General features: G+C 43.2%; 1 protein-coding gene across 2 annotated transcripts; it reads right to left on the bottom strand.

Annotated features, from left to right (window-relative positions):
• Positions 1 to 26632, bottom strand: ASB9 (ankyrin repeat and SOCS box containing 9). Of its 2 annotated transcripts, XM_040266598.1 has the most exons (9): positions 26558 to 26632; positions 26249 to 26444; positions 18406 to 18485; positions 10497 to 10604; positions 7712 to 7862; positions 6885 to 7019; positions 5282 to 5470; positions 358 to 563; positions 1 to 294 (listed from the first exon to the last, which is right to left on the bottom strand). In XM_040266598.1, exons 2-8 carry the CDS (start codon positions 26322 to 26324, stop codon positions 439 to 441), a joined length of 864 nt encoding a protein of 287 aa, XP_040122532.1. In that variant the 5' UTR covers positions 26325 to 26444; positions 26558 to 26632; the 3' UTR covers positions 1 to 294; positions 358 to 438. The 2 variants fall into 2 exon arrangements, with proteins under 2 accessions (XP_040122532.1, XP_040122533.1); XM_040266599.1 differs by lacking the exon at positions 26558 to 26632 and having other exon boundaries at positions 26249 to 26551.
• Between the last annotated feature and the right edge of the window lie 1007 nt (positions 26633 to 27639).

The raw sequence follows: 27639 nt of genomic DNA, 5'->3' as shown, positions 1-27639 counted from the left end.
AACTAAACAAACTGACCTCCCCAAGTCTTAGGGTATCACCTAGGGAAGAGGGGAGGAACTGTGCCTAGCTGGTGGGGTTGCTCTGGGGACTAAATTAGACAAAGCATAAAGGGTTTACAGCTCAGTGCTTGGCAAGGTAAGATATTTAACACCATGGATATCTTAGCCACCCTCTTCCAGGCAGGGGAGAAAATTTTTCATACCCTCCAACCAACAGCACAAAAGAACCTAGTACAAAGCTACAGATAAAAATCTCAATGAAAAAAGCAAAAACTTAGCTAAACTCTATAAACTCTATAAACTCTATAAACTCTATAAACCCTATAAACTCTATAAACTCTATAAACTTAGCTAAACTCGACTTTACTTGAAAATCCCAGTGGTCTCAACACTCAATAACATTTGTCTGTTGTCTGTGTCGCTATTCTCTTGACACATTTAATTGTGGAGGAGAAACCGTTTCAGCTCCTCAGGGAGGTTGAGTTCAGAGATCTTATGATGCTGCTGGATCCCAAAGCACTTCCGAATTCTAAGGCGGCATAACTGCATCAAAGAAGAGGGCCCTGGAGAAAGATGATAAGACAAGTCACACATGGGCTTCATTGATCCAAGACTTTTCCTTTCCTTCGCTAAAAGCATAAAAGATTTAACACTATTATCAAGAAATAATATGGTACTGCTTAAGACCATGCTCTGGGTTTAATAAGAGGTATTTTAAGGCCATGGTCTCTCTTTTCTGGTATCTAACTGAAATCAGGCTATTAGGTTTTGACTTAAAACAAAGAAATTTAAAGCTCGGTCTCACCAGTGGAGGCTTATGGAAGCTAATTTTGAAATTACAAAGCTATGAAATCCCCAGCAATGACAAGAAAACCCATGTTTAATGGTTTTCTTGTCTTTACTTTTAAAAAAAAGTCCATATTTCTGGATGCAAACACTCTAATTTTATAATTTAGCAATTTTAAGACATTCAGATATAAGGAGCTATCTGTGAAACCCAAGTGTGATCTGAACTCATGTTTGTTTTATATTCTGCATTTAGGGCCATCCCAGTGCTTCAGCTCATGGTGGAAAATTAACTAGTACAAATTTGCACAGATCTAGCCAAGAGTTGACATCTGAAGATAGCAATTCTCAACAGGGCAGGGGGTAGGAGGGGTGTATTTTGCTCCCTAGGGACCCCTGGTACTGTCTGGAGACACTTTTGCTTGTCACAACTTGAGGGGTGGGCTATTAGCACCTAGAGGGTGGACGACAGGGATGCTGCTAAACATGTCCACTGTGCAGGACAGGACTGCCCCAAACTGGCCCAAAATGTAAACAGTGCTGAGCTTGAGAAACCCTATCATAGGGTAAAAGGGTGGGAAATTGTTTCAGCCCCAACTCCTGCACTAAATTGTAACAGAAGTTCTCTTTTGATTATTAAAAAGATTTTTAAAAGCAAAGCTGTATACCCTAAAGAGGGGCTTCCCTGGTGGCACAATGGTAAAGAATCTGCCTGCAATGCAGGAGACGTGAGTTCGATCCCTGGGTAGGGAAGATCTCCTGGAGAAGGGAATGGCAACCCACTCCAGTATTCTTGCTTTGGAGAATTCCATGGACAGAGGAGCCTGGCGGGCTACAGTCTATGGGGTTGCAAAGAGTCAGACATGAAGCAACTAACACTTCCACTTTCAGGGCTTTCCTGCTGGCTCAGATGGTAAAGAATCCGCCTGCAATGCAGGAGACCTGGGTTTGATCCCTGGGTTGGGAAGATCCCCTGGAGGAGGACATGGCAACCCACTCCAGTGTTCTTGCCTGGAGAATCCCATGGACAGAGGAGCCTGACTGGCTACAGTCCATGGGGTCGCACAGAGTGGGACATGACTTCACCACTAAGCATGTATGCATACCCTCAAGAATCCCATAAAGCAGTAGCCCTCACGCCAGACTTGGCGGAGCTGGGAGGATGTTGGGCCCCACCCCGGAGATGTTGCTTCAGCAACCATCATCAGATGGGCTGAGCATCTGGGTTTTGTACAGGTATGCACCCCAGGTCATTGTATTGTGTGGTCAGGATTGAGAATTTAATTCAAAGGGTACAGTGGCCTGTGAATTTGATACCAAGCAGGACCCTGTGGGACTCCTGAGCTTTTATAAAAGCCTTTCTGTGTCCCCATTTCTTGATTACAGGAAATAGGCTTCATTAGGCTTCTAAGACCTTCCCTGAGTTCCAAGGAGCAGGTTCAAACAGATGCTAGTTAGGGAAGGAGGGGATCCTGAGACAAGGGAGGAACAATAGTGCAGCCTTGGGCAGGATCCTGGTCCCCCCTCCAGGGATACACAGAACATACATTTGAGCAGTTTTACAGATACGGAAACCCCCACCAGGTGGGAGAAGTTAAGTGAGTGCTGCCCACAAGCACTAGACCCCAGACCTGTTGGCACCAGAAGGCTAATGATGCTGACTTCCACTTACCTCACCACCAACCAATCAGAAGAATGTCCACGAGCTGACCACGCCCTCTTTGAACCATTCCTGTAAAACTCCTCACTGCTCCCTCTAGGTGGGAACACAGTTTTGAGGGCAGTAGCCCACTGTGGCCCCCTTTGCCTGGCAAAGCAATAAAACTGTTCTTTCCTACTTGAGCCAAAACTTTGTCTCCAAGATTCAATTCAGTGTGTCGGGCAGGGTACAAAGGCTGGATTAGACTTCAATTTCCTAGAGCATTACTGCAAGCTACAGGATAAACGGGGTTGATGGAAAACAGGGAGAGGTAGAACGAGGCACATATACAAGGAAAGAAAGAAAGAAAATATTTTCAATGAGGCCCTCACCACACATGCAGAAGGTCCCTGTTGGAATTTAGGGCACCTTCCAGACTATGTTCAGTGTACTCGAGGCATATATTAATGAAGGATTTCCTGGTGTACTCAAAGCACTTATTAACAAACTGCAAAAAGCATAGTGTGGGGAAACTGAACTTAACCTCATCCCACTAAAGCACATTGAAGGACATGACTAATCACATGTGCTAGATACAATGTCAGGGACAAGTACAGGAGGTACTGATAAACAAGTATAGAGAGCAAGACATCAGAGTAAGCCTGATAGAGACTTAGGCAAAGCAGGCCATTGGAGGGAACTCAGTGTAACTACCGATGGAAACTGAATATCTGCTATTTACAAGTGGGATACTGTATAACTAGAGCCTTCATTCCATATAAATAGAGCTGAAAGCTCACTAGTGCTTTGTAGCCACTTGTTGGCACCTGCAAATATTCAGGGGGCATTGCTTCACTCCATAATGGAATCAGCTACTTCTATATTTATTGATGGGCATATTACTTTGGGGCTCCAGTCCTTTTTTTTCTTGCATCAACACTCATGATGCTTTAAGACCAAAGTGCATTCAAAGTGGCTACTGTGGTTCTGGGGTGAGACAGTCTCTATTAGTTGTCGTTGTGTGTCAGGAATAAACACTGCTTTAGCTGCTTTGGCGAGGGAGGGGGTGGTCATATTCTTGAACTTCTTTCAAATGTGTGTGTGTCTACATATATGATTTAATGACTTTAGGGGGGCCTGAGGCACTTATACCTTTGTGGATCTATTTCTCAATTGAAAAAAAAGATATTTTACAGCTGGTAATTTTACAACTGTGTCTGTATAAAGATGAATATAATCCAGGTTGAGTTATAGTCATTTTTTTCCTTCTGATTTTAAAAGAAATTAAAACATTTCTGCGGACCCCTAAAAAAACAGCAGGCCCACGCATTGTGCCATCTGTGCCTGCTGTAGAAATCTGCCCTGTCTAGATATAATTTTTTAAAACCAAGAAATCATTAAAACGTGGGCACAACTGCCCGGGGGTTACCCCACTGCTTCACACAAAGGGTTTTCTATTGGTTTGTTCCTTGTTTGCATTGGGGGGGCCCAAGGCAGGCTATGGCCCCCAAGTACCCTGGGGTGATGGGTGTAGGAGGAAGAAGGATTCAGGGGCCACTTAACAATTCTGCCCAGAACCCTAATTCTCAGCAATGTGGGGAGAAAATAACCAGATGACATAACATCAGAATCCTCCTGGTTGGGAAGCCTGCTTCAAACTTCCACAACCTCTAAGACTCAAAGAAGTCTATAGTCAGATAAATAGGTCCTCAGCTGGCTGCTCTCCACCTCCTGGGACAATTAAGACTCTAACACAACATTTTTAGCAACTATACTCCAATAAAAATTAATTTTTAAAATAAAGTAAAAACTAAATAATAAAATTTGTATCCACACACAAAAAAAGATTGCAATCTGAAGGGTCTCTGCTCCTCACTCCCAGCCTACCTCCAACCCAGGGAAGTGCCTCCACCTTCTTGCACACTGCTCAACCCCAGTGTTTAGTTTTTTGGGTCAGAAGTGTCAGTTTTTATTTATGAAGGTGTATGGGCTCAGTGTTGATTTAGTTATAACAGTAAATGTCTTCAGATTGCCATGGATCATGAAAGCGATACTGTGTAATTCTCCATGAGTTGCATTCCTACCCACTATCCCAGAAACCTAATGCCCAGTAATTCGCATTAGGACATACTGGGGCTTGTATAACCTCAGAGAGGCTTCTGCCACATCACTCTAAAGCATGGCTTACAAATACCATATGACATCACTTATACATGGAATCTAAAATAAGACACAAATGAACTTTACTACAAAACAGAAACAGACTCACAGACATAGAGAACAGACTTGTGTTTGTCAAGGGGAAGGAGGTTGGGAGAGGGCTGGAATGGGAGTTTAGGGTTAGCAGGTGCTAACTATTATATATAGGATGGATAAACAACAAGGTCCTACTGTACAGCACAGGGAACTATACTCAGTATCCTGTGATAAATCATAAGGGAAAACAATATGAAAAGGAACAAATATATATGTATAACTGAGTCACTTAGCTGTGCAGCAGAAATAACACTGTAAACCAAATATATTTCAATAAATAAATTTTTAAAAATTAAGCATGTCTTAATTTTTAACATTTAAAAACAATATCTTAATTCTTTGAGAGCTGGCATACCCCTGAATGTTAGATCATCCAAACCAGCCTCTCTCCAACATGTCAAACAGCAGGATGGTTGTTTATTATGCAGCCAGTACTGTACCTTGCATACTAAATTATCTCAGCTCCCCACATTTGGGGAAGTGAGGGCATGATCTGTTTAATAGGATGCAAAGCCAGAACTTGGTTAAGTACCTGCCTCCTGCTAGAGCCCATGGGAGTCTCTACAAATTAAGGCTTAGATTCAGGTAAAGGAGAAGCACCTTCTATCTCCAAGAGCTGCCTCAGGGGGCTCTCTGGAGGCACCAGTTCCAAGGGTCGTTTGCCTTCAGCATTCCTGGCCTGGGTGTCTGCTCCAAAGTCCAGGAGCAGGCTGGCCAGCTCGCCATTGGATGCCCTGGCCACTGCATGAAGAGGGGAGTCCAGCCCCCGGCCCTGGTTCACATTCACTCCTAAAGTCAGGAGAACAACAAAGTCAGTCAAGGAGCAGAGTGCAAGCACCCCCTTCTAAAAGTGCTGTGCCTCCACAGTGGGCACGGGAGTTCTCCAAGTCATCAGGACATGACTTGATTCCATTTAATAATATGGGGAAAAGGCCACTTGACAATATGACTAAAGGTATGACATGAGCCATGAGGTTGAAAAACCTCACCTTTGCGCATCATACATAGCTGTAGCTGATAGATTTAGGAAAAACACTGGCAGTGTGAAAGCTGCACATTCATTATTACTAGAGCCCAAATATTAGGTGGCACAGACCAGAAGTGACGCTAGATGGCAAAATCTCATCTATGGCAATTTGCCATACTCACACGCCCAGAAACTCTGATGAAGTTTAAACTGGAGACTTGAGACCATGTGAACTGGTCTGTGAAGAGCAACCAATCATGATGACATTGCCTAGGCTAGGGTGGCCAATCCTAAGATCACAGGGCAGGTGGCAAAGTCACCCTCTTCGGGGGTCAAGTGGATTCCTAGGACCATCCCCACCCAATTCTATCCCTACACTCTCAACAGAGCCTTAGCCCAGCCTAGACACTGGCTCCCACTGGGACGCGTGGGGACATACAGCTTTGCATGAGCTGCTGTCTCTCTAGAAAAATGGGAATCTACATCCAGTCAACAAATGTTAACTGAATTGTTCTTGTATTGTTCTTAGCTTTTGGAGGGATGCCAAACTGACCCTTTCTTGACTTAGGAGCTTAAAATCCATCTAAGATGAGAGGAGAGAGAGAGAGAAAACCAACCTCCTCCTCGTTCATGGTAATGGCTGCCAATTGAGAAAGCAATGAGAACAATAAACCTTCAGCAGAGGGAAAGATTATCTGATTTTTAAAGATAACCAAGACTCAAATAACTTAAAATGTGAAAAAGGGGTATTCCAAGTGTTGAAGGGGTTGGACAACAGCAGGAAGGTGAAAAAGAATAGTGGGACTTGGGCCTTTTCAAAAATACATCTACAATGGACTAAAACTGAGGCAAGTTTATTTCCAAATCAAAGACAACTGCTGAAGGTGGCCTAAAATTCAAAGGCCAGCCCTATCCCAGCAGCTGTGGGAGTTATGCTGGGACTAGTAACATCAATGGCCAGAGGAAGGGAGGCACGGGAAAGGGAGGAGAAACTAACAATCACTGAGGACATTCCTGGGAGGAGGGACACCATGGTCAGCATGATTCTTATTACAAGTAGAACTCAAATTGAAACAGTTTCAAATAATTCCCCCGGGGAACACAGTCAAGATGAACTCTGATCTCGTCCAACTCCATTGCCCACAATTTTTCCTCTGCTACAACAGAAAGAGCTTTCAAATACCTTGAATGTACTTTTCATTTATTCTCCTTGTTCTGTTGTGCTTTTGGTTTTACCTGACTCCAGAAGTTTCTTGGCACAGGCCACCTGCAGGTTTTCACAAGCCATATATAATGGTGTGCCCAGGTGTTGGATGTTTTGGTCAATGTTGCCCCCGTGAGCTGCAAGAGACTCGATGCACGCCACGTGGCCTGCAGCCCAAAGTGGGAGAAAACAGTTAGAGCACTAATTCTCACAGCTAGGGAATCACCACCTTGCCCATATTCTGTGTGTTGAAAATTTCCAATGACTTAACTAGGGACCAAAAGCTATGTTCTTTACTTAGAATAGCAAATGATCTTCAACACCGTCACTAGTTAACAGGGTGTTTCATAAGATGCCATCTGGAGCTCTGGGTGGAACTCCATGTGAGTTTACTAGCCACAGTAGGCAACCAGCAACCATCCACCTTTTTTAGTTGTTTGTGGCTTTGTAATCTGAGTTCAGAAATCGAAGTGAGAGTTGGGAAGAGGTATGGAAGAGGGACAAGGTAGACCTGAAGGAGAGAGCACAGTGGGCCATGGGACAGGGAAGGAGACTTAGAACCTCACCAAAAGCAGGCCCTGGGAAGAACTGCCCACCATCCCATAAGAGTGGTGGGCACTGGAGAGGCTTAGGAGATGGTGCCAAATCCAACATGAGTGGGGCCCTTTGTGGCCCACTATGTTGGGTGAAAGCAGAATCATTCTTCCTTGGCATTTATCTTGTTATGCCATTGTAGTTCTGTGTGGAGCCCAGGATCCCACACAGAGAACAAGGGCTTTGTATACCTCCATTTCCCTCTGCACTCGTAAGATGTCCCTTGAAAGAGTGGGTGGAAAACTTCAATTCTCAACAGATTTACCTCTCTTAGCAGCTTCATGGATGGGGGACGCCAGGTCATTCACCGGGTGGGGACTGGCTCCATATTGCAGAAGCAAATTCACACACTCATGGCTGCCGCTGACACAAGCGTTAAACAAGGGAGTGTGCCAGTCTATGGTGACACTATTCACCTGTAAGGGAAAACTCCAGGATGAAGGCAGGCAATGAAGTACCCTGGATTCTAACGTAAGCTCTACCATTTTCAAGCTGTTTTTTCACTTATCAGAGCCTTAAATGCCACAGCTACAAAATGGAGACAAAAAAGAACAATTGCCACAAAGCTGTTGTGAAAAACCGAATGAAGTATGGGATGTCAGGCCCCAAGAATGTTTCTGAATATTTTGTCTCCTCCATGCCCTCCCCCAGGAACATGAACGTGGACACTAATTAGGAAAAGTTGAACAGGTCGCAAACTAATCACCTTATTTTAAACACTCTATCCTAGACCCACCCCACACCAATCCAATTTCCACACAGCAGTTAGAGTAACCTCTTAAAATTGTGAACATATTCTTTTGTTTTAATTTCAGATGCCACGGGTGCAAACCTGAAGCAGACACTCACTTCCAGGATCTCTCACGTTTGCACCCTCAGGCTCCTCTTTTGCCTCTGCTTAGTCCTGGCTCTGTTCCCAAGTTCGGGGTAAGTTTTCTTAACCAAAATACAAACCTGAGGATATACTTATCATGGCTCTCGGCTGCCCTCAGGACAAAGTCCAATTTCCTGGCATGGACAGCAAGCTTGTTTTGTTCTGACCCCTGTCCCCTGCTCTACCCTGCTGCTATAAGGGATGATCTGAAATCACACAAAATGCCCCCACTTTCACTTCAAGGCTTTTGCGTTTCTTTTTCCCAGTGGGTAGGAAGTTCATCATTTTCCCCAACCCGCCAATGAGCTGAGTAACTCCAACAGGTCCTCTAGATTTCAACTGTGATGTCACTTCCTGCAGGAAGCATCTTTTCACTCCCTCTCTCCATCAGAAATAAACAGGTTAGGAACATTTGTACATGTTCCCAATAATCTTCTTACTATTAATACTTATTATATCTTGTAGCATGTGGTAGCAAAAAAACGGCCACAGACTCTGTGCCCAGGATGCACACTCCTTTGTAATGTGGCTCTGCGACTCCTCTCATCACAAGACAGAGACTATTGTTTCAATCCTGGAATCTGGGCTTGCCCACATGAATCACTTTTTGGTCAATGGGACAGTTACCAAGTGTGATGCAAGCAGAGAGCTCACCCTTTTCACTGCTCTCGGAATCCCTGCGACCATGTGAACAGGCCCAGGCCGCCTGCTAAAGGATGAGAGACCAGAAGGAGATTTTATTTCTCCCCAGACCTCCCAGCGGCCCCAGCCAGGGTCACCATGAAGCAGTCTGCTGCAGCCCACCTATTGGCTAACCCCAAATGCCTCCGTGAGCCCAGCTGAGGCTAGCCAAAGCAGGCCAGACCAGAAGAGCTGTCCAGACAACACAAGGAACTGTGAGAAATGGCTACTGTCTGAAGTCATTAAGTCAGGCAGTTTGTTACACAGCAGAAACTGATGGATAAAAACAGTGTATTGTAATTGCCTGCTGTGGCTGAGATATTATGCATTCACCAAACTCATTCCCTCTCTCCTGGGCACACAGCCATACACTTTCCCACGTTCCTGGCAGTTAGACATGGCCTGAACTCTGGCCAATGGGATGTGAGTAAAAGTGACATATGTCGCTGCCAAGACTGGCCTTTTAAAAGTCTCCACTCACAATCCTCCATGCCTTCTCCTCTTCCAGCCATCTGGAACAGAGCACACGTGGGAGCCACTTGTTGAAGGCAGAGGAGCAACAGGATGAAAGGAGCCTGTGTCCTTGAATCACCCTTGGAAAACAGCCACCCAACCAGCAACACCCACATAGGACTCTGAGTTGAACAAGAAATAAAGTTTCATTCTATGAGGCTACTGAGAGTTCAGGGTTTATCTGTTGAAGCATTCAGTGCCACATTCAGCCATTTACCTGTTTCTCTGGTTGTCTCCTCATTTAGTTTAGAAGTTCCTGAAAATCTTTATTTAGAGTTAGACACATAATAAATGCTCAGTACAGACTGGTTGAGAAAAGGTGAGCAATCTATATAGAATCTTCTGATCAGATTTTCCCATCACTTTTGAGCAAGAGGGGACTTAGTTAATGGAAGAAGTACTGGTCTCTACTTTCAAATTCAATGACTGTGTAACTTCCTTCTCTGTAATCTTATTATGTCACCCTGATTCCCATTCTCCAAATAACCACATGCCTCACCCCTCTCAATCCTCCCAATTCCACAAAATATGCTACATAACTTTTTTGCTATTTCCCCCATTATTTTTCATATATATACTCTAAAGCTCACAGGCTAAGTAGCTTGTCCAAATTTCCAATGTTAGTAAATGGTAGAGATGGTCTGGGACCATTATTCAGGTCTTATGAAGCCAAATGTTGTATGTCTTCTACAATGTCACTACCTTCCAGCCACAGGAATGAAGGCAGAAATGTAACAGCTATTTATTAGTAGTGACAGCTAAAGAAAATTATACAGGCTCAGATCATGACTTTCTAGCTAAAAATGCAGTATTTCATCTACTGCTAAAGTAAATAAGCTTGATGGACATAATACTTTGGGGGGAAAAAACCCTCTTCATATTTCAAATCAGGCTAATAAAAAATGCTGGAAAGTATTTAGAAGGGATAGAAATAGTCATTTTTTAGTAGTGGCATCGAAGATGTGGTTTGAGTTGTACTTACCTGAGCTCCATGCCTCAATAATATTCTTGCACAGGAGGGATGACCTCCAAGACAGGCTTCATGCAGCGGAGACACACGATCTGCCGTGATGAGGTTCACCGGCCACCCCTGGGGGAGGGAAATGGGCAGAGTGAGGAGTGCACTGGAACAGTTCTGTAGGGCTCAGCCATGAATCCACATTCTTTCAAAAGTTCACCTGGCTCACCTATGTGCTCAGTCACTCAGTCGTGTCTGACTCTTTGTGAGCCTATGGACTGTGGCCCAACAGGCTCCTCTGTCCACGGAATTCTCCAGGCAAGAGTACTGGAGTGGGTTGCCATTTCCTTCTCCAGAGGATCTTCCTGACCCCGGGATCGAACTTTTTGGTCAACTCAGTATTATACCTTTTCTTCCCAGAAAAACCCAAATGAACTTTTAAACTAACTAAGTCGTTGCCGTCAAGTCGGACTCTGTGTGACCCTATGGACTGTAATCCAACAGGCTCCTCTGTCCAAGGGATTCCCTGGGCAAGAATACTGGAGTCAATTTCCATGCTCTTCTCCAAGGGAATCTTCCCAACCCAGGGATCGAAGCCAGGTCCCCTGCATTACAGGCAGATTCTTTACCATCTGAGCCACTAGGGAAGCCCAAAATAAATAAACTTTTCTGCAATAAATTTGCCTAAAATTATTCCATTAGATTATCTCACTCACCATCATCCCTAACACACATTCTTCTACTTTTGTGGGCCTTTTTTTCAGCCCCCCAGTCATGCTGTCCTTTGGGCTGTTACCCTCTGACAGGCAAGTCATGCATTTTGATATATCCCATCATTCTGGACACATACTTGAGTTCACAGGATCTCAGATCCAGAGATTTTTTTTTTTAAGGTGGGTCTAGGAAGGGGTTCTGAGACACTCAAAATAATCTGCTTGTAAACAAGAAACTTGAAAATCCATTTCAGCACTTTGCCATACTAGCTCTGCTGTTTGCAGGGAGGGACAGGGCTGTATCTTCCCTCCCTTCACAACCTCAAATCCCATCTGTATTAAACAAATGCTCCCTGATCCCTTGACTTGAGAAAAATTTGAATTGTAGCATTTATTCCCTTCACAAGCACTTCCCATGGACTTCACAGTGTAGCATCTTCTGTTTCATTACTGTCATTATTTTATTAGAGGCATTCCTCTCAAAGATCTGTTCTCAAATCCATTCTTTTCCCACTCTCAGCATTCTCTGTTTATCCAGCCTCTTCCCCACACACTGGTAAGAATACACCAGAAATTCACAGCAAAATGTTAACTGCATTTTTCTCTGTGCTACAGATCATGAGATGAAAGAAGACTATTCTTTAAAGGAATTCTTTATTAAAGAGTTCCTCTATTACAAATATACTCCTATAGCCACTACTGCCATTTCAAATTCATTTAGGTGCTTATACATAAATCCAGGTAAATGAAAAAGCAAAAAAGAAATTATTTACATTCCAAAAATGTTCGCCACTCATTACATATTCACATTACAAAGAAGTTCCTTTAAATTAAGCTTCCCTGTGCAAACTGAGGACTGTATTTACAGTTCATCACAGATATGCAATTTTGACTTTAAATGAACTGAGGCAGTTTGTCTGAAATACTGTCAAGTCTGAATCATATACCATTTAAGGTAATTTTTAACCCATTACTTCAGAGAGAGTCCAGTCTGCAGTGGGTTCTCAGTTAGAAAAAAACGGATCGAATAGCTGACCTTTAATTCTTCTATCATCAACTGTCTGTCCCCTAATCTCAGCGTATAGTCAGAAGTTCTGATGATTCCATGGGGCTGTGCAATATCAGGGCACCCATGGGTGACATAGTGCTTAGTACCTGGCAACTTTCTGTCTCAGCTCCAAATCATATGCCTACTCAGACAACCAACCGACCACAAGAAGGTTAGGCTTTATCATTTATCCTGTCCACAGTTACCACTTCCTTCTCTACACTGAGAAGAAAGGAAGATCACAAACCTCCCTCTCACTCACATTCATCCAAACACATCACTTCCTCCCTACTTTACCAAGGAGGTCAAAGCCATTTGATGTGAGAGCTTTCTACATTACCCTCCTCTCCACCTCTAACATCTCTTTATATTTCTCCAGTCTTCTTTCCTCCCATTGCTCCTTTCTCTGTGGGAAAAATTTATGAGCTCAGTCCAATAGCCCATGACCTCACCCGGTCCTCCCACCACCCCCATGACTTTCCTTCATCTACCTTCTCATCTCATGCATTCCCCTGCTCTCTCCTCTTCAGGTACACTTTCTTTTTGCTTTCAAAGTCCTCCCAGCCCTCAGTCCTGACCCTCTGAGAAGTATCCATTCAAGGCTCTTCATCCCTTTACTGGCCCCCCTTTTTTTCCAAAAATAGTCTATCCTCATTATCTCTACTTTTATACCTTCTCTCATTTTCTACCAACAGAATCCTGCTGATACCGCTTTTAAAGACCACCAGTGACTTTCAGAATCCAGTATGCCTTGCTCTGTTCCCCACCTCCTTCCACCTCTGAATTTGCAATATATTCATCCTGACCCCATGGAACTTGTGCCTTGGCTTCTAAAACAGACTTCTAAAACAGAAATTATCTCCAGTCTCTGACTGCCTTTTTTTTCTGTCTCTTTCACTAACTCTGTTCTTCTCCTCCTTACATCTCCTAATGCAGGCATTTCCTCAAGGATTTGCCCCCAAATCCTTTTCTTTTCTCTCAATACCCTCTATATATTACATATTGCTTTCAAATCTAAATCCCCAGCCCCAGTACATGTTCCTAATTCCCTGCAAAGACATAATCACCCAGAGACCCAGCTCATGACATAAATTTAGCCTTTGTCAACCAAACTCTCCTGAAAAGAGCTCCTTTTCTGCCAGACCTGATTCTCTGAATGGTACCACTATCTTCATTTCAAACCCAGGACTGAAATCTCAGAGAGAGGATAGCAGAATGATTACCGAGTTCAAATGCGGGCACCATCACCTAATTAGCAGTGTGACCTTGGGCCAGCTACTTTTCTCTCAAAGCCTCCACTTCCATCTGTAAAATGGGGACAATTTCACCTACCCTACCAGGTTGGTTATGAATACTTTAAAAATGATGTATGCAAAGTGTTTAGCACTCAGTAATTTCTAGGCAGTTGATATTTGAGGTTTCTTTTTATTCTTTATCCCTGAGCCTTGAATGAGTTGCTACATCTTTACCAGCTGAGCCACAAGGGAAGCCCAAGAATACTGGAGTGGGTAGTATATCCCTTCTCCAGCAGATCTTCCCAACCCAGGAATCAAACTGTGGTCTCCTGCATTGCAAGTGGACTCTTTACCAACTGAGCTATCAGGGAAACCCAAAATTGCTCAGTCATGTCCAACTCTTTGTGACCCCATGGACTAAACAGTCCATGGAATTCTCCAGGCCAAAATACTGGAGTGGGTAGCCTTTCTCTTCTCCAGGGGATCATCCTAACCCAGGGATCAAACTCAGGTCTCCCGCACTACAGGCAGATTCTTTACCAGCTGAGCCACAAGGGAAGCTCAAGAATACTGGAGTGGGTAGCCTATCCCTTCTTCAGCAGATCTTCCTGACCCAGGAATGGAATTGGGGTCTCCTGCATTGCACACAGATTTTTTACCAAACGAGCTATCAGGGAAGCCTGCTACATCCCAAAGGTCTGATATTTCAAAATGCCCAGGATCTTTCCTAGTATCCACCCTGATAGTGACTTAACCCTTTAAAGACTGCATGGAGCAGCATAAAGAGTTTTTATTCAAGAAACAAAAAAGTCAGTCCTCAATCTGTGTGTGCAGTGGAACTTTATTGGGAAGGTTTATAGGGCTGTGCATTCAATCTTCAGGGGAACTTCAAAAAATAAAAAGTCCTGATACTCAAGCTGCATCCCAGAGCAACTGCAATACAACCAAAGGTGGCTGAATTCAGGCACTGGTATTTTTAAGATTTCCCATGCAACCCCAGCCCAAAGGGATGCTAATATGAACCATTAAATTAAGGTCACAGAGTATCCAAGGTTGCCTTAATTGCTTTATGCTGCCTAACAAATTGCTTTGCTTTTTAAAAAATAAATTACTATTGAAGTGCAACAGATACAAAGAAAGGTTCATAAATCCTCAGTGTAAACTTCAGTGAATTATCACAAAGGCAATCTAACTATATAACCACTATACAGGTAAAGGAAAAAAAACATTACCAGAAACCCACATATATCCTACCCAAATTACATCCACAAAGGCATTCAGCATAGTGGCTTCTAGCATGATAGTTTTCCTTGGTTTTGAATGTTTTATTAATTGAACCATGAAGTATGTATTTTTGTATGTGTGCTCAGCTACTCTGACTTAACATCTGGTTTTCAAACTCATTCATTCATATATTTTCATTGGTGCAGGCTACAGACCATGGTGTTGCAAAGAGTCAGTCACAACTGAGCAACTAACACTTTCATTTTCACTTAGGTTATTTTCAAAGTTTTTTTTTTTTTTTTTTGCTGTTAGGAATAAGGCTTCTATGAATATACCCATACATGTTTTTTGATGAACTCATGTATACATATCTGTTGCATATAAACCTAGAAATGAAAGTGTTTGGTTGTAGGGTATAGATATTTGTAGCTTTAGTAGATATTCCTTAATATTTCCCAAATTGGTCTGTACAAATTTACACTCCCACCAGCAATGTATGAGAGTTTCAGTTGCTCCACATTCTTGCCAATACTTTGTATTATCTCTTTCCAAATTTAACCCTTCTAGTGGGAGGAGTGAGTAACATAATTTTTTGTAATTTGAATTACACATTTACTAATTTTACTAATAAGCACAATTGGATATATTTATTGAACACTTGGATATCTTTTTTAAAATTGCCAGTCCAAGTTTCTTGCTCATTTTTCTGTTGTCAGTCTTTTGTGTATTGATTTTAGGCTAGGAATAAGAGTTCTTAGTCATAAATAGATAGATAGATAGATAGATAGATATCTTAAATATTTTCTCATGTATGGCTTGCCTTATTGCTTTTAAAATGCTGCCTTTGATGAACAAGTCCCTAACTTTAATGAAACCCAACCTATCAATGTTTTTGTTCCTTTCCACATACTCTTTCTCTTTCATATCAAATGCCTTCCTCCCTCTTTCTCCACTGGCAAAATGGCCTTTTAAAAAAAATTCCTCAACATAGTGATTCTACAGGAGCTTAAAAACTACCAATGCATGAAGCTTGGCCTAGGCTAAATCAGAATATCTAGAGTGAAGCCCAGTTGCTGTTTTCTTTTTAAATCTCACATTATTTTAATGTGAAGTCATGGTAAAGAATAATTAGTTACAGATTCAGTTTCTCCCTTCTTGGACCAAGTGAGAATTACTTTTTATAATTTCCTTTTCTCTTTGTTATAGACATTTGCATGTTTGGTCTTATATCCCTTACTAAAGTATGTTTGTTTAGTTTAGCAGCAGTTTTTTTTTTAGTAGTCTTTGATTATCTGAAGCACTGTGCAGATTGTAATAAGAAAATAGGTACCCTTCATCTGTGAAGAGTAACTAGAGCAGGTACATAATGTCACCTCAGTTAATTCTCTCAAACTCATATATAAGGTAACATAAAAGACTGAATTTTGGGTCTCAATTCTTCACTCTCCTGTAACAGTGTAATATAGTCACACCCTTGTCATGACCTCATAGTTGACAAAATGTACTTCCTTGATCCTTGACTTTGGACTTGGCCATCTGACTTGCTCTGACCAGTGGGATGTTAGCAGATGTACCATAAGCAGATTAGAAGTTTTCGCTCATGGTTGGGCTTGCCCTGCTATGCTACAGGCTTCTGCCACAGGGAGAAAATTCCTCAGGTAGCCACTGGTCAAACAAGGATGGGAGATGACTGCGGGAGAGCTGTACCCAACCCACAGCTTGAAGCCAAGATCAGTGCAGATCAGCTGATCCAAAATCTTATTGGCAAGAAATGTTTATTGTATTTTGCTACTGAGTTTGGGCTTTTTTCTTACACAGCAAGACCTGACTAATACTGGAGGTATTAGTCTGGAGGTAGGTACTGGAATGCTCAGGAGCTTCTCAGGTGGCATAGTGGTAAAGAGTCCACATGCCGATGCAAGAGATGCAAGAGACCTGGCTTCGATCTCTGGGTCAGGAAGATCTCCTGGAGAAGGAAACAGGAGTGCACTCCAGTATTCTTGCCTGCAAACTTCCATGGACAGGGGAGCCTGGCAGGCTACAGTCCATGGGGTCACAAGTTGGACACAACTGAGAGACTCAGCGCACACAGACACACACACACTGGAACTTATTTTTTGAAGGTAGGAACTGGGGTTCCAAGAAAATAACTTGCTTACATAGTGCAAAAGTGCTTAGATAAAGACATGATTCCAGACATGATTCAATAAACATATAAATACTGAATATAAATGAATATCAGTCCAATTTAGTAAGTTATATATAAAAGCTACGACGATCATTTTTTATCCTATCAAATTAAGGCAAGTGTTTCAGTTTACCTGAGAAATAGCTTAACTTCATTTAGCTAGAGTTATGTGCTACTATCTATATTTCTATTTCTAAGAGGCTGCTGCTACTAAAAACAGCTTAAGATAGTGACTTAGAGTAGTCTGAAATTTATCTTTAAAAATTGTCTTCTTATAGGATTTCTTAGTCTAGATAGGTCTGTGAAATTAGAATTTTTCAAAGCACATTTATTAATATTTCCAGAATTAACACCTGAAATTTATCATGTCCTTCAATTGTGAATCTAGACCACAAACCACAATAGTAACAGGACATCACTGAGAAGAATCACAGATATTTTTAATTGCATTGATTATTGCAGATATCTAAAGTAGCTCAAAATACATTCATCCTACTTAGAAAGTATGGTAATAATTAGAATCGCCACTAAATCTTCTTACTGAATGTGTTAATAAAGAAGTTCATATAGTACAATATTACACATTTGTTTAATAGAGTTCCTCTATATTGTATTTTATGCATTTAAGACATTAGTCTGAGAAGGGGTCCTTAGATTTTGCCAGACTATCAAAGGGGTCCATGAAAGGGCCAAGAGCTCCTAACTTAAAAGGTCTATATTGTCTCTTCACAGGACAAACATTATGAACAAAAATTTTATTGGAATTTTGAGTGGTGATTGAAACTACTTTTTTAAAAGCACCTTTGCTTAAGTTCCCAATAATTTCAAACCACCAAAATTCCTATTAATGTGTACTTAAGTATCCCATCAAAGGAGCAGAGAAACTAATATCAAACTGGCAGAGCCATTTCCACTGGAGATTCAATAGAATTGAACATTTCTTTGATATTTTAAGATGACATATTTTAAAAGATGTTTTCAAGCATTTATTTTATGTGAAGGGTCTTCAACCTCAGCACTACTGATACTGGGGGCTGGATAACTGTTGAATGTGGAGAGTCATCCTGTGCAGTGTCAGAAGTTTAACTTCCTTGGTCGCCACCTACTAGATGCCAACATCACCACTACCCCAACCCCATTCCCCCTCCTGCTCCCAGCTATGACAACCAAAATGTCTCCAGCCAATGTCAAATGTCTCCATCTGGGGCAAAACTGCCCCAATTGAAAACCACTGCTTTACGTGATAATTTTTCAGGATACAGTCTATGGAATAAAGTGACAGGAACTTGAATGCACTAATTTGCCCAGTATTCATTCAATAGAGTCTACAGAATCTACTTTGTGCATAAAATTGTACTAAACTCTAGTATTATGCCAGCCTCCAAACAAAGAAGGACAGCATTCATCTCATTCTGCTAAACAGGAAATTTACATCCTAAGATCAGACTATGACTTCTTTTCCTCAGTGTGGTGAGCAGTAGAACTTGCCTAATATTCATCATTTTTTCCCCAAAAAATTACCTACCTGGTTGATGAGGCTCCTCAAAGACAGCAGACGTCCATGAATGGCTGCTTCATGCACAGGAGACCAATCAGATACAGAATCTGTATGGAAAGGGAGGAAGAGGTTAGTTACATCCTGCTATTGCCCTTTAGACCCAGAGGCTCATCCTTGCCCATCAATAAGAGCCTAACTGGTCTTACTGGAGGGGAACATTGGAGTCAAGCAACCAACCCCTTTCATCAGGACTTTAGCATTTCTCCCCTCTATGGATGTTTCTTGAACACAGCTTATTTGAAATGTCTAGCTAGCTAAAGAAAACTATAGTCTGCTTTCAAACTGAAGACAAAGAGGTGGACTGGGATGACAGATTACTGTACTTCGATTTACACACTGGTTTCAAAGGCAAATGATCCATTTAGTTAAATGAGAGCTTCACTAATTAGCAGCATTAGTGCATTAAACTGTGTTTGCCAGCCTAGTTTCCTGCATGAAATACAAACTCTGGCACCTCAGCAAACAGTGCCATATACTAATAGTAGTAATCATGTCATTACATACGCCATTAGGCTTGGAATCAAATCTAAACAAAACCCTATCTATTTGTAGATTACCTCCTGTCCCAATATCAAGCACAAATCAGACTTCAGTCGGACCTTGCAAGAGGGATGTGATTTCCCCACAAAGGCAGTGTGCCAGTGTGATTAAGAGAAATCTGTGCATTCAGACCCACTTGACTTCTTCTGAGCTGAACCTAGTTCTGTGGAGCAGAACCTAGCTTCAGTCCCCTTCTCTGTAAAGTCAGGACAGGGATATACTTAAACTATGGCTCAACTTCTACTAGCTACTATTATTATCCCGCCCTAACACTAGAGGGTATTGATTATACCCCACAGTCACTGCTATTTAAAATAGCAGGGACCTCCCTGGTGGTCCAGTGGTTATGACTTCACTTTCCCATGCATGGGGTACAGGTTCGGTCCCTGGTCGAGGAGCTAACATCCCCCATGTCTCGTGGCCAAAAAACCAAAACATGAAAAACAGAAGCAATACTATAAACAAATTCAATAAAGACTTTAAAAATGGTCCACATCAGGAAAAAAAAAATCTTTAAAAAAATTAGCAAATGTATTCTCTAACTATATGCAAAGAATACACTTTCTTAGGAAAGAAGTCTGTAAAATGCACCTCAACACACTAAATGCTTCCCCCTCTTTCTCGTTGACTGGATGTGCCCTGAATTTGGCATAGACCTGAATTTTTCTCATCTCCAGCTGCATCTAGCTTCTAGAACAAAGGCAGGAAGTCAGAACATGAGGCAGCACTACACACCAACAAGGCAGGATGGTCTGATATCAGTCACGCTTTGTGAATGAACTGTATCTCCTAAAAGTCCGAAGACCTGGAGAAGCAAGGCAGTTACTAAAGCCTGGCCAGCACCAGCCCATCGAGGAGGAGGCTAGAACACTTTGGACTTAACATGTGTTGGCTGACATGGGCCTGCCACCTGGAGCTATCAGTGTCCTGGAAAATCTGTCCCAGTGAGCACATTACCATTCTTCCAGATGGATTGATGAGGCTCTTAATAGAGAAGAGCAAGCTGAATGAACCTGCCTCCACACCATGCATCCAAGGCTTCCCTTCTGGGCTCATCATTGTGCCCAAGGTACCTTCAGGGAAATGACTTTTCCTAACTTCCAAAAACTCGTGCTCAGTAGAAAATTAGAGTCCTTGCACCATTCTCGGAGGGTCCTAATGCTCTCAGGAGAAACACTACTGCTTCCAGGGCTTGGCATCTACAGTGCAGACAGCAGATACGGAAAGACTGATCCCCCAATTAGAATTAAAAGGATAACTCATTCTACCCTGTTGGTTTAAAGGCAAAATACCATCCATACAAACTGTTGAGTGAGAAGAGCCACAAGCTGAGAAAGATCTCAAAAATCAGTTGGATCACCACGTTTCTGAGGATTACGCCAATTTTTTTCCTTCCAAGTTCTCAGCTGCTAAGAAATATCACTGCCACACTCCTCAACCTTTCTTAAAATTACCTCAGATAATCAGAGTTGACAGCCAGACAGGTAATTTGGGTCCTAAACTGTAACTCTGTTTAGATTTCATGAAAGTGATGCAATTATCTTATCAAGAGTAGACCAAAATGGGCTTTACTTGTTTGCATTCATCACGGAAGCATGACTCCTTTTACTTAGGGTAAATAAAGAATTATGTACTTGAAGAAGTACATAAAAAAAGAAAAAAAAAGTACATAAAAAAAAGACTACTTGGGGTTTTGTACACATGCATTAGCACATAGTATTATTGGGTTGGCCATAAAATTTGTTCTGGTTTTTCCATACATCACAAAAAAACCAAATGAACTTTCTGGCCAACCCAATATTTACAAAGTGGAGACTATCTGTGTCTTCAAGAAGCACAGGGTATTGTCCAGCTTTGATGATTTATCACTCACATATACCCCTTTCAAATACACAATTCAGTGGTTTTCAGTAGATTTCAGAGTTGTACATCTATCATCACAATTTTAGAACATTTCCAATATCCCAAAAAGAAACCCCTTGCCCATCAGCAGTCACTTCCCCCAACCCCTCGCAACCACTGATCTACTTTCTGTCTCTATGGATTTGGGGTTTTTTTGGACTTTTCACACAAATGGAATCATGCAACCTGTGGTCCTTTGTGACTGGCTTCTTTCACCAAGCATAATGTTTCAAGGTCCATCCACACTGGAGTATGTATCAGCACTTCATCCTTTTTTATGGCCAAATAATATTTGTATAGATAGATAGACCAAAAAGCTCATAGACATTTGTGTTGCTTCCACTTCTTGGCTGTTACTAATAATTCTGCTCTAAACCTTCATGTACCAATTTTTGAGTGGATATATGTTTCCAATTCTCTTGGACAGACACCCAGGAATGGAATTGCTATATAATGTGGTAACCCAGTGTTTAGCCTTTTGAGAAACTGCCAGACTACTTTCCAAAGCAGCTGCACCACGCTATACTACCAGCAGCAGTACATGAGATTCCCTTCCTAAGTTAAAGTCCTTTCAGACTAGGATTAGGTGAATCTACCAGAGCATGCCAGTACTCCAGGCCAGAAGAAAACCTTAGGTTCTTGTATAGGTCATCTCGAACATATACAAAGACTTGAGCCTCAGCTGGTCTCTCAACACTTGGTTATCTAGAGAGTTAAAATTGTGAAAGGTTGACATTTTTCTAGCATTGAGAGCATGGACTTTATGCATAGTTCATTTAGCAAATGCTATAATTTGAAACATGGATTGGTCTAACACTCTCTTTAGCTCTTAAAAACACTGATGAGATATCCAGGAGATGTTTCCAGAGGCCACATCACAAGCAGGCAATGAGCTACAAGCTCAACACATGAGCAGCTTTGCCCGCCTTCCTGCTGACAACTGGAAAAGAGTAGAATAAGCAGGAAAGGGCACTATTCCTGCCAGAACACGGATGCTGCTCACAGGAGGCGGCTATGGATGGAGGGAAAATCAAAGTCACATTCCCTTTTCCACTGACCCCTGGAAACTCAAGGGCTATTATATCTATACAACACATTAGTCAAGTGCTCGATATATATTAAGAATTTTCCCCCAGTCCCTTATCAGCTAAGAACTGTTGGTTTTACTGCCAAGAAATAGATGCCAAATGGGGTCACTGGCAATGCCACAGATTCACTAGCGCAGCTCGTGGCTGACATGAGGCAAGGAGCTCTCCTCATGAAACAACGCCCCAAGTCCTCCAATTAGTGCTATTCAACTTACCTTTCTTTCAAATTGAGTCTCCATCAAACCCTGCAGCACATTAGCAAAGCTGCCATTTCATCTTTATTGCCATTTCTGGAATGATTTTTTAAATTTCCATTATTCAGAAGAGATTGAAAATGTACTAATTAGTACATTCTGAAAAGAGCTATTATTCATGAAGCTCTGAAAGCCTGCAGTGAATGCTGGGAGTAGTATCCACTGTTCCTCCTGGGAAGCATTTTGCAAGGGCAAGGAGGGGAAGAAGGGCTGCGTCGCTCAGAGACAGTGGGAGCACATGCCTTCAGTAGGCTCAGTGGTGAGTACCAACACTGGAGAGGATCTGGGTGTTGTGTTTACAGTGACTGTGGACCTTGGTTAGATGGCAGGACAAATCAAAACAGGACAAAGAAACAGAGGCTCACAGTCACAAAGAGACAAAGGCCCAACAAGGCAACTCTTGGGCACATCAGTCCTGTCTACTGCAAATCTTTCTCCCAGTTCCATCACCCTGCCTCTCCTGTCTGCGTCTCTCTCTCCAGGGGCCTCCTCCATAGAGACCTCACCCCCTCAACCCATCCTGTCTGAGGCAAGTTTCCCCCAGAAAAACGGCCCCTGTTGAGGTGGCCCAACAGCTAAAAATCTACCCTAAGAGAATAACTCCTTCCTCGCCTCTTCTAGCCTCTGGTGTTGGGTGTCCGTCTTTGCTTTCTTGGCTCATCAGATGCATCTTTACAACCTCTGCCTCTGCCATCACAGGCTTCATCCCTCTCTGCCTCCTCTGCTCTTCTTCCAGGGACCAGTCATGGGGTGCGGGCCCTCCTACTCGACTGTGACTGTGCCTTAACTGATTACACCTGCGATGACTCTATTTCTAACCAGGTCACAACCTGAGGTCCAGGGGGTTAGGACTTTAGCTTATGTTTTGGGGAGGGACACAATGTGATCAACAACAAGGTATTTTCAGGGGAAAAGAAAGACGTTCTGTTCCCACTCCTGGGGCAGAAGGGTCAAGAATTCCATCTCTATAAATATTTTGTTGCCATCTGTGTAGCCTTTCCTCCCTTCCTCCAGAGGTAGCAGCCAAGAAAAGCCTGCCAGTGCAGGTGGGAGCAGCAAAGCTCCCCAAGGGCAACCACACCCCACTGACTTCTTGCCCTGGTCCAGTGCCAGGGGATTCGCTTCACCTGAGTTGAGTTTCTCATCAAGGCCTGGAAACAACATTCTGAGTGTTTCACATTCCACACTTCACCAAGGTCAAGGCTTCCAAAGCATAAATAAATGCAATCCAGCTATCAGTGAAATTCTGCTCAAGGGGCAGGGCTGATGCACAGTAGGGAGAGAGAGCCTCTACTTAGGTAAAGGCTGGGAGAAAGTCTGGGAGGGCTTTGTGAGAGCAGTGGCTTCGAAGAGGCAGTAGTCTGTGGGTCAGATGTACAGAAGGAGGAGTTGGGCAAGCAGAGGGGTCCTGGCGCCCACCCTAGTGACTTCCACTTCTTGGGAAACTTCTCTTCCTTTAGTCCCTGTGAAATGACAACATCTGAGTCTCTTCCTGCCTCTCTATCCAATTTACTGGTTCTCCGTCCTCAAATGGAAGGCTGTCCCAGGGCTCCATCCTTGGCTCTCAGCCATCAGACAATGTCTCCTTCTCCAGGATTTCAGCCCAGCCCCTCTGCAGAACAGCCTGAGGCCTGATTCCCAGCCTGAATTCATTGCCCAGCCTCTGTCCCGCACCTTCATGCTGAGCCCTGGGCACAGCCATTGGCACATTCACGTTCAAACACAAGTCCTTCTCCTCCCTATCTCACTCTGATCCCCAAGCCAGCTCCCCTTCTCTCTCATCCAGCCCTCTGAGCTGACATTACCCTAGGCTTTGAAAACGTTGCAGTTCTGGCTGCCTTCTCTCCTTTGTGCTCTGCTTAGTCACTCTGTCGTGTCCTACCCTTTGCAAGCTCATGAACTGTGGCCCTCCAGGCTCCTCTGACCATGGGATTCTCCAGGCCAGAATACTGGAGCAGGTTGCCGTGCCCTCCTCCACAGGATCTTCCCAATCTGGGAATCGAACCCAGGTCTCCTGCTTTGCAGGCAGATTCTTTACTATGTGAGCCACTAGGAAAGCCCAAGAATATTACAGTGGGTAGCCTATCCCTTCTCCAGGGGATTCTTCCCAGGAATCGAACTGGGGTCTCCTGCATGGCGGGTGGATTATTTACCAGCTGAGCTAATCAAGCAACAGAGCTTGATTTCTCTTTCCTCTGAAAATACAAGCCATATTTTCCCTTTCTCTGTCATTTCTGAAGCTTGATCCAGATATCAGCTTCACGCAGTGGTTCTCAAGGTATTGTCCCCAAACAGCACCATCAGCATTACCCAGGAGCTTGTTATACAGATTTCCAGGCCCCACCCCAGACCTAGTATCTGAGGTGGTGGAGCCCAGCCATCAGCATTTTAACAATTCATCCAGGTGATACTGATGTATACGAGTTTGAGAAGCAGCGGATTAGTACAATAATTTCTCATAAATTCTCCACAATCTATCCTGACTATGGCTACCACATTAACTTACTTATAGTCTTTATTATGGCCAAGCTTCCACTCCAGAACCATCAATGGCTCCCAGTTCCCTGCCTCATGAAGGCTAAACTTGTCTACCTAGCTTCTGAAGCTTCATTTTCAGATTTCATCTCTCCAGCATTCTCATTAGACTCCTTAAGACACTGCAGTCCAGCTGTGACAGTGCCTGCCCGCCCACACCCACCCAGCCAGCCCCAACCAGGGTTGGATCAGGACCTTTATTTATTTATATTTTTGGCCACAGCAGCACAGCATGCAGGATCTTAGTTCCCCGACCAGGGATCGAACCTATGCCCCCTGCAGTGGAAGCATGGAGTCCTAATCACTGAATTGCCAGGGAATTCCTGGATTAGGACCTTTAGAAACCCTGAACAGTAAAAAGTGGCTAGTGCCCCTCTCTCAGGTAGAAATGAAAATAAACTCAGCTGTAAAATCATCATGCAGAAGTCAACCACATTACTGATTCTTCCCCATGTTGATTAGTTTGCTGCTTTAAAAATATATTTATCAAACCCATTTTAAAAGTTATTTATGGTGCTACTCTGCTTTCTACTGCTTCAAGTTCACGCTCAGTATCTCTGATTAATCCAGGTCTGCCTTGGCAGATCCAAATCCTACTTGCTGTTGAGGACTCTGCTCCTTTTATGAGGCCAAAGTGGATACACGAACAAATAACCTGAGCAGTCCTGTCATCTGCTCCATGAGCCAGAGGGAAGACGTTTTGTATTTCTTTGTGTGTGTGTTTTCCCCTTCAACACCTAAGCAGTAGGAGAGTAGCAAGTCCTAGCTGATGTTAGGGTCCCTGCTTTTTGTCCCTCTGACCAGCAAGTGTTGTGGGCAGCCTCCCAGGGTGCTGAATATAATCATATAATCAGCGTCCTCTAATGTCTAGACCCATTTTCCAGAATCCTTTCAGTCAGCAGGTACCTGCTGAGTGCTCACAGGAAATGACAGTTTCCCAGAGGTACAGGACTCTATGCATTAACAAAGACACCATGAGACAGGGGAGAATCAACCTCTAAGACACTGCTCCAAAGGTTAAAAAAAAAAAAAAAAGGCTCCTTTTAAAGTGAATCAATCAGGGCTCAATTTCTGAACATCATTTATAAACCCAGCCTCACCCAAATGCCACATACCTAAGACCTTTTAATAAATGTTTTAGCAGTGAAGACGTTCCTTCCTATTTAGAAGTGACTTTCAAACCTCCAATGGAATATCAATGATATATTTGACCCACAAAAAATAACTCTTTGCAGCTGACATTTCTCCTGGGGAATAAACTGTGATCAGTGGCTTGACATGGTCCACAGGACTCTGCAGAGAGAGGTGTACACATTCTGGAACAACCATGTGAAGGGCAGATACCAGCAAGTCATGGACATCTGTCCAGTAACTACCCCGTGGCCACATTTCAGATGAAGCCACTGAAATCGTCCCACCCTCGTCTCTCTTCTCTCCTAAGCACATTAACAGACCTCCCCAGCAGGCTGACAACACAGCCCCTAAACTTACCCCCCATCAATGGGTTGAAAAAGAGCCTCAAGTCCGGGGGCTTGCTGCCGTTTCTGCCTGGTGGTTCACCATCCATGGTGCTCTCCTGGGCTGGTCAAGCTCCACACTCCACTTCAGCTGTTCAGGAAAGTCCAAATTCCATGCACCCCCGGCTCCTGGGAAATTCCAGGGCTGTGAGTGGCTGAGCGGCACCCTCCTGGTCAGATGGCAGAGAACAGATCAGGCAGGGTAATCTGAGTACTACCTGTGGTCAAACAGGCACACGCACACAGGGACACACACACACACACGCACACACGCACGTTTTACCTAACAGGCTGGAGACTGCCCAAAGCCCACAACAGCCCCTCAGCCTAAAGTCTGCAAAGTTGCTGATGTCACGTCCTTTCCAAAACTGAGACCAATCAGTGAGGAAGCCTTGAGGTTTATCAGGAAGGAAACTCACAGTCTGTAACTTTGGGAGAGCCCAGGGAACAGGGTGGGGGGAGGAGACCGTTAGCCTGCTGCAACATTGTTTGCCTGCTGGATCCACTTGTTGACTGGGGGTTTCTTGTTGTTGAGACAAGCCCCAGAACCCAGGAGCTGAGAAAGCTGGTTTTGCTGCAGCCCTGCTGAATTGCTTGCACAGCAACTTACACAGCACGCCCTGACCATCTGCACATGTGGTTTCAATTTTTCTGGGAGTTTCTTATGGGAAAATGTGTCTATATGTTACAAAAATGCACGTTTGGAAAGAACCTCCAGTTGCTACCTTCTGAGTGCACGGGTTGCACTAAATGTCCTGGTCAGCCTCCTCCACACATTATATTTTAACTTCTAAATAAATAGTTCAGGGTTGCTACTGGGGGGAAAATGGATTGCTGGGCAGCAAGGGGGCCTGGAGGTGAGCTGCTATCTTTCAATGATTAGCTATAAAAAGTTTTACTGTGTGAAGTTTTCCCCGTTTGCCTTTACAAAACATTTGGGGTTTTGTCCGTGTCTTTTCAAATACACCCAGCTTCCCCATACCCTTGGGTGCTGGCTCAGGCTGATGGCCACCCCTGGATTCCCATTCCCTCTCCAAGTAGAAAGGACTTTCCTTCCCCATTCGGGAAGGCTCTGACTTAGTCTCAAGCATAGTCTGCTTGTGCAGCGATCACCAATTATTTTTAATCTCAAAGATACAGCCTTACTGTTTCAGATTCACCAAGCCTCAGTTGACCCATGTGGGAGCCACTGTTTACAGTCTGAGGAATGTCCTGCATATTTTAAAATGCATTTTCCTGCATACACGGGGATACACATTTATTGCTGTACCTTTTCCACATGATTGTAATTATATTAACACAAACACTTTTTATACTTATTTTGTCTTGGGGATCTTTTCATTTCAGCAGAATAACTCAATGGCT

This window comes from Oryx dammah, unplaced genomic scaffold (assembly GCF_014754425.2).
Source record: "Oryx dammah isolate SB20612 unplaced genomic scaffold, SCBI_Odam_1.1 HiC_scaffold_23, whole genome shotgun sequence".
In the NCBI taxonomy this organism is placed as follows: Eukaryota; Metazoa; Chordata; class Mammalia; order Artiodactyla; family Bovidae; genus Oryx; species Oryx dammah.
Note: the sequence above shows the minus strand (reverse complement) of the source record. Positions and strands in the feature narration are given on the sequence as shown.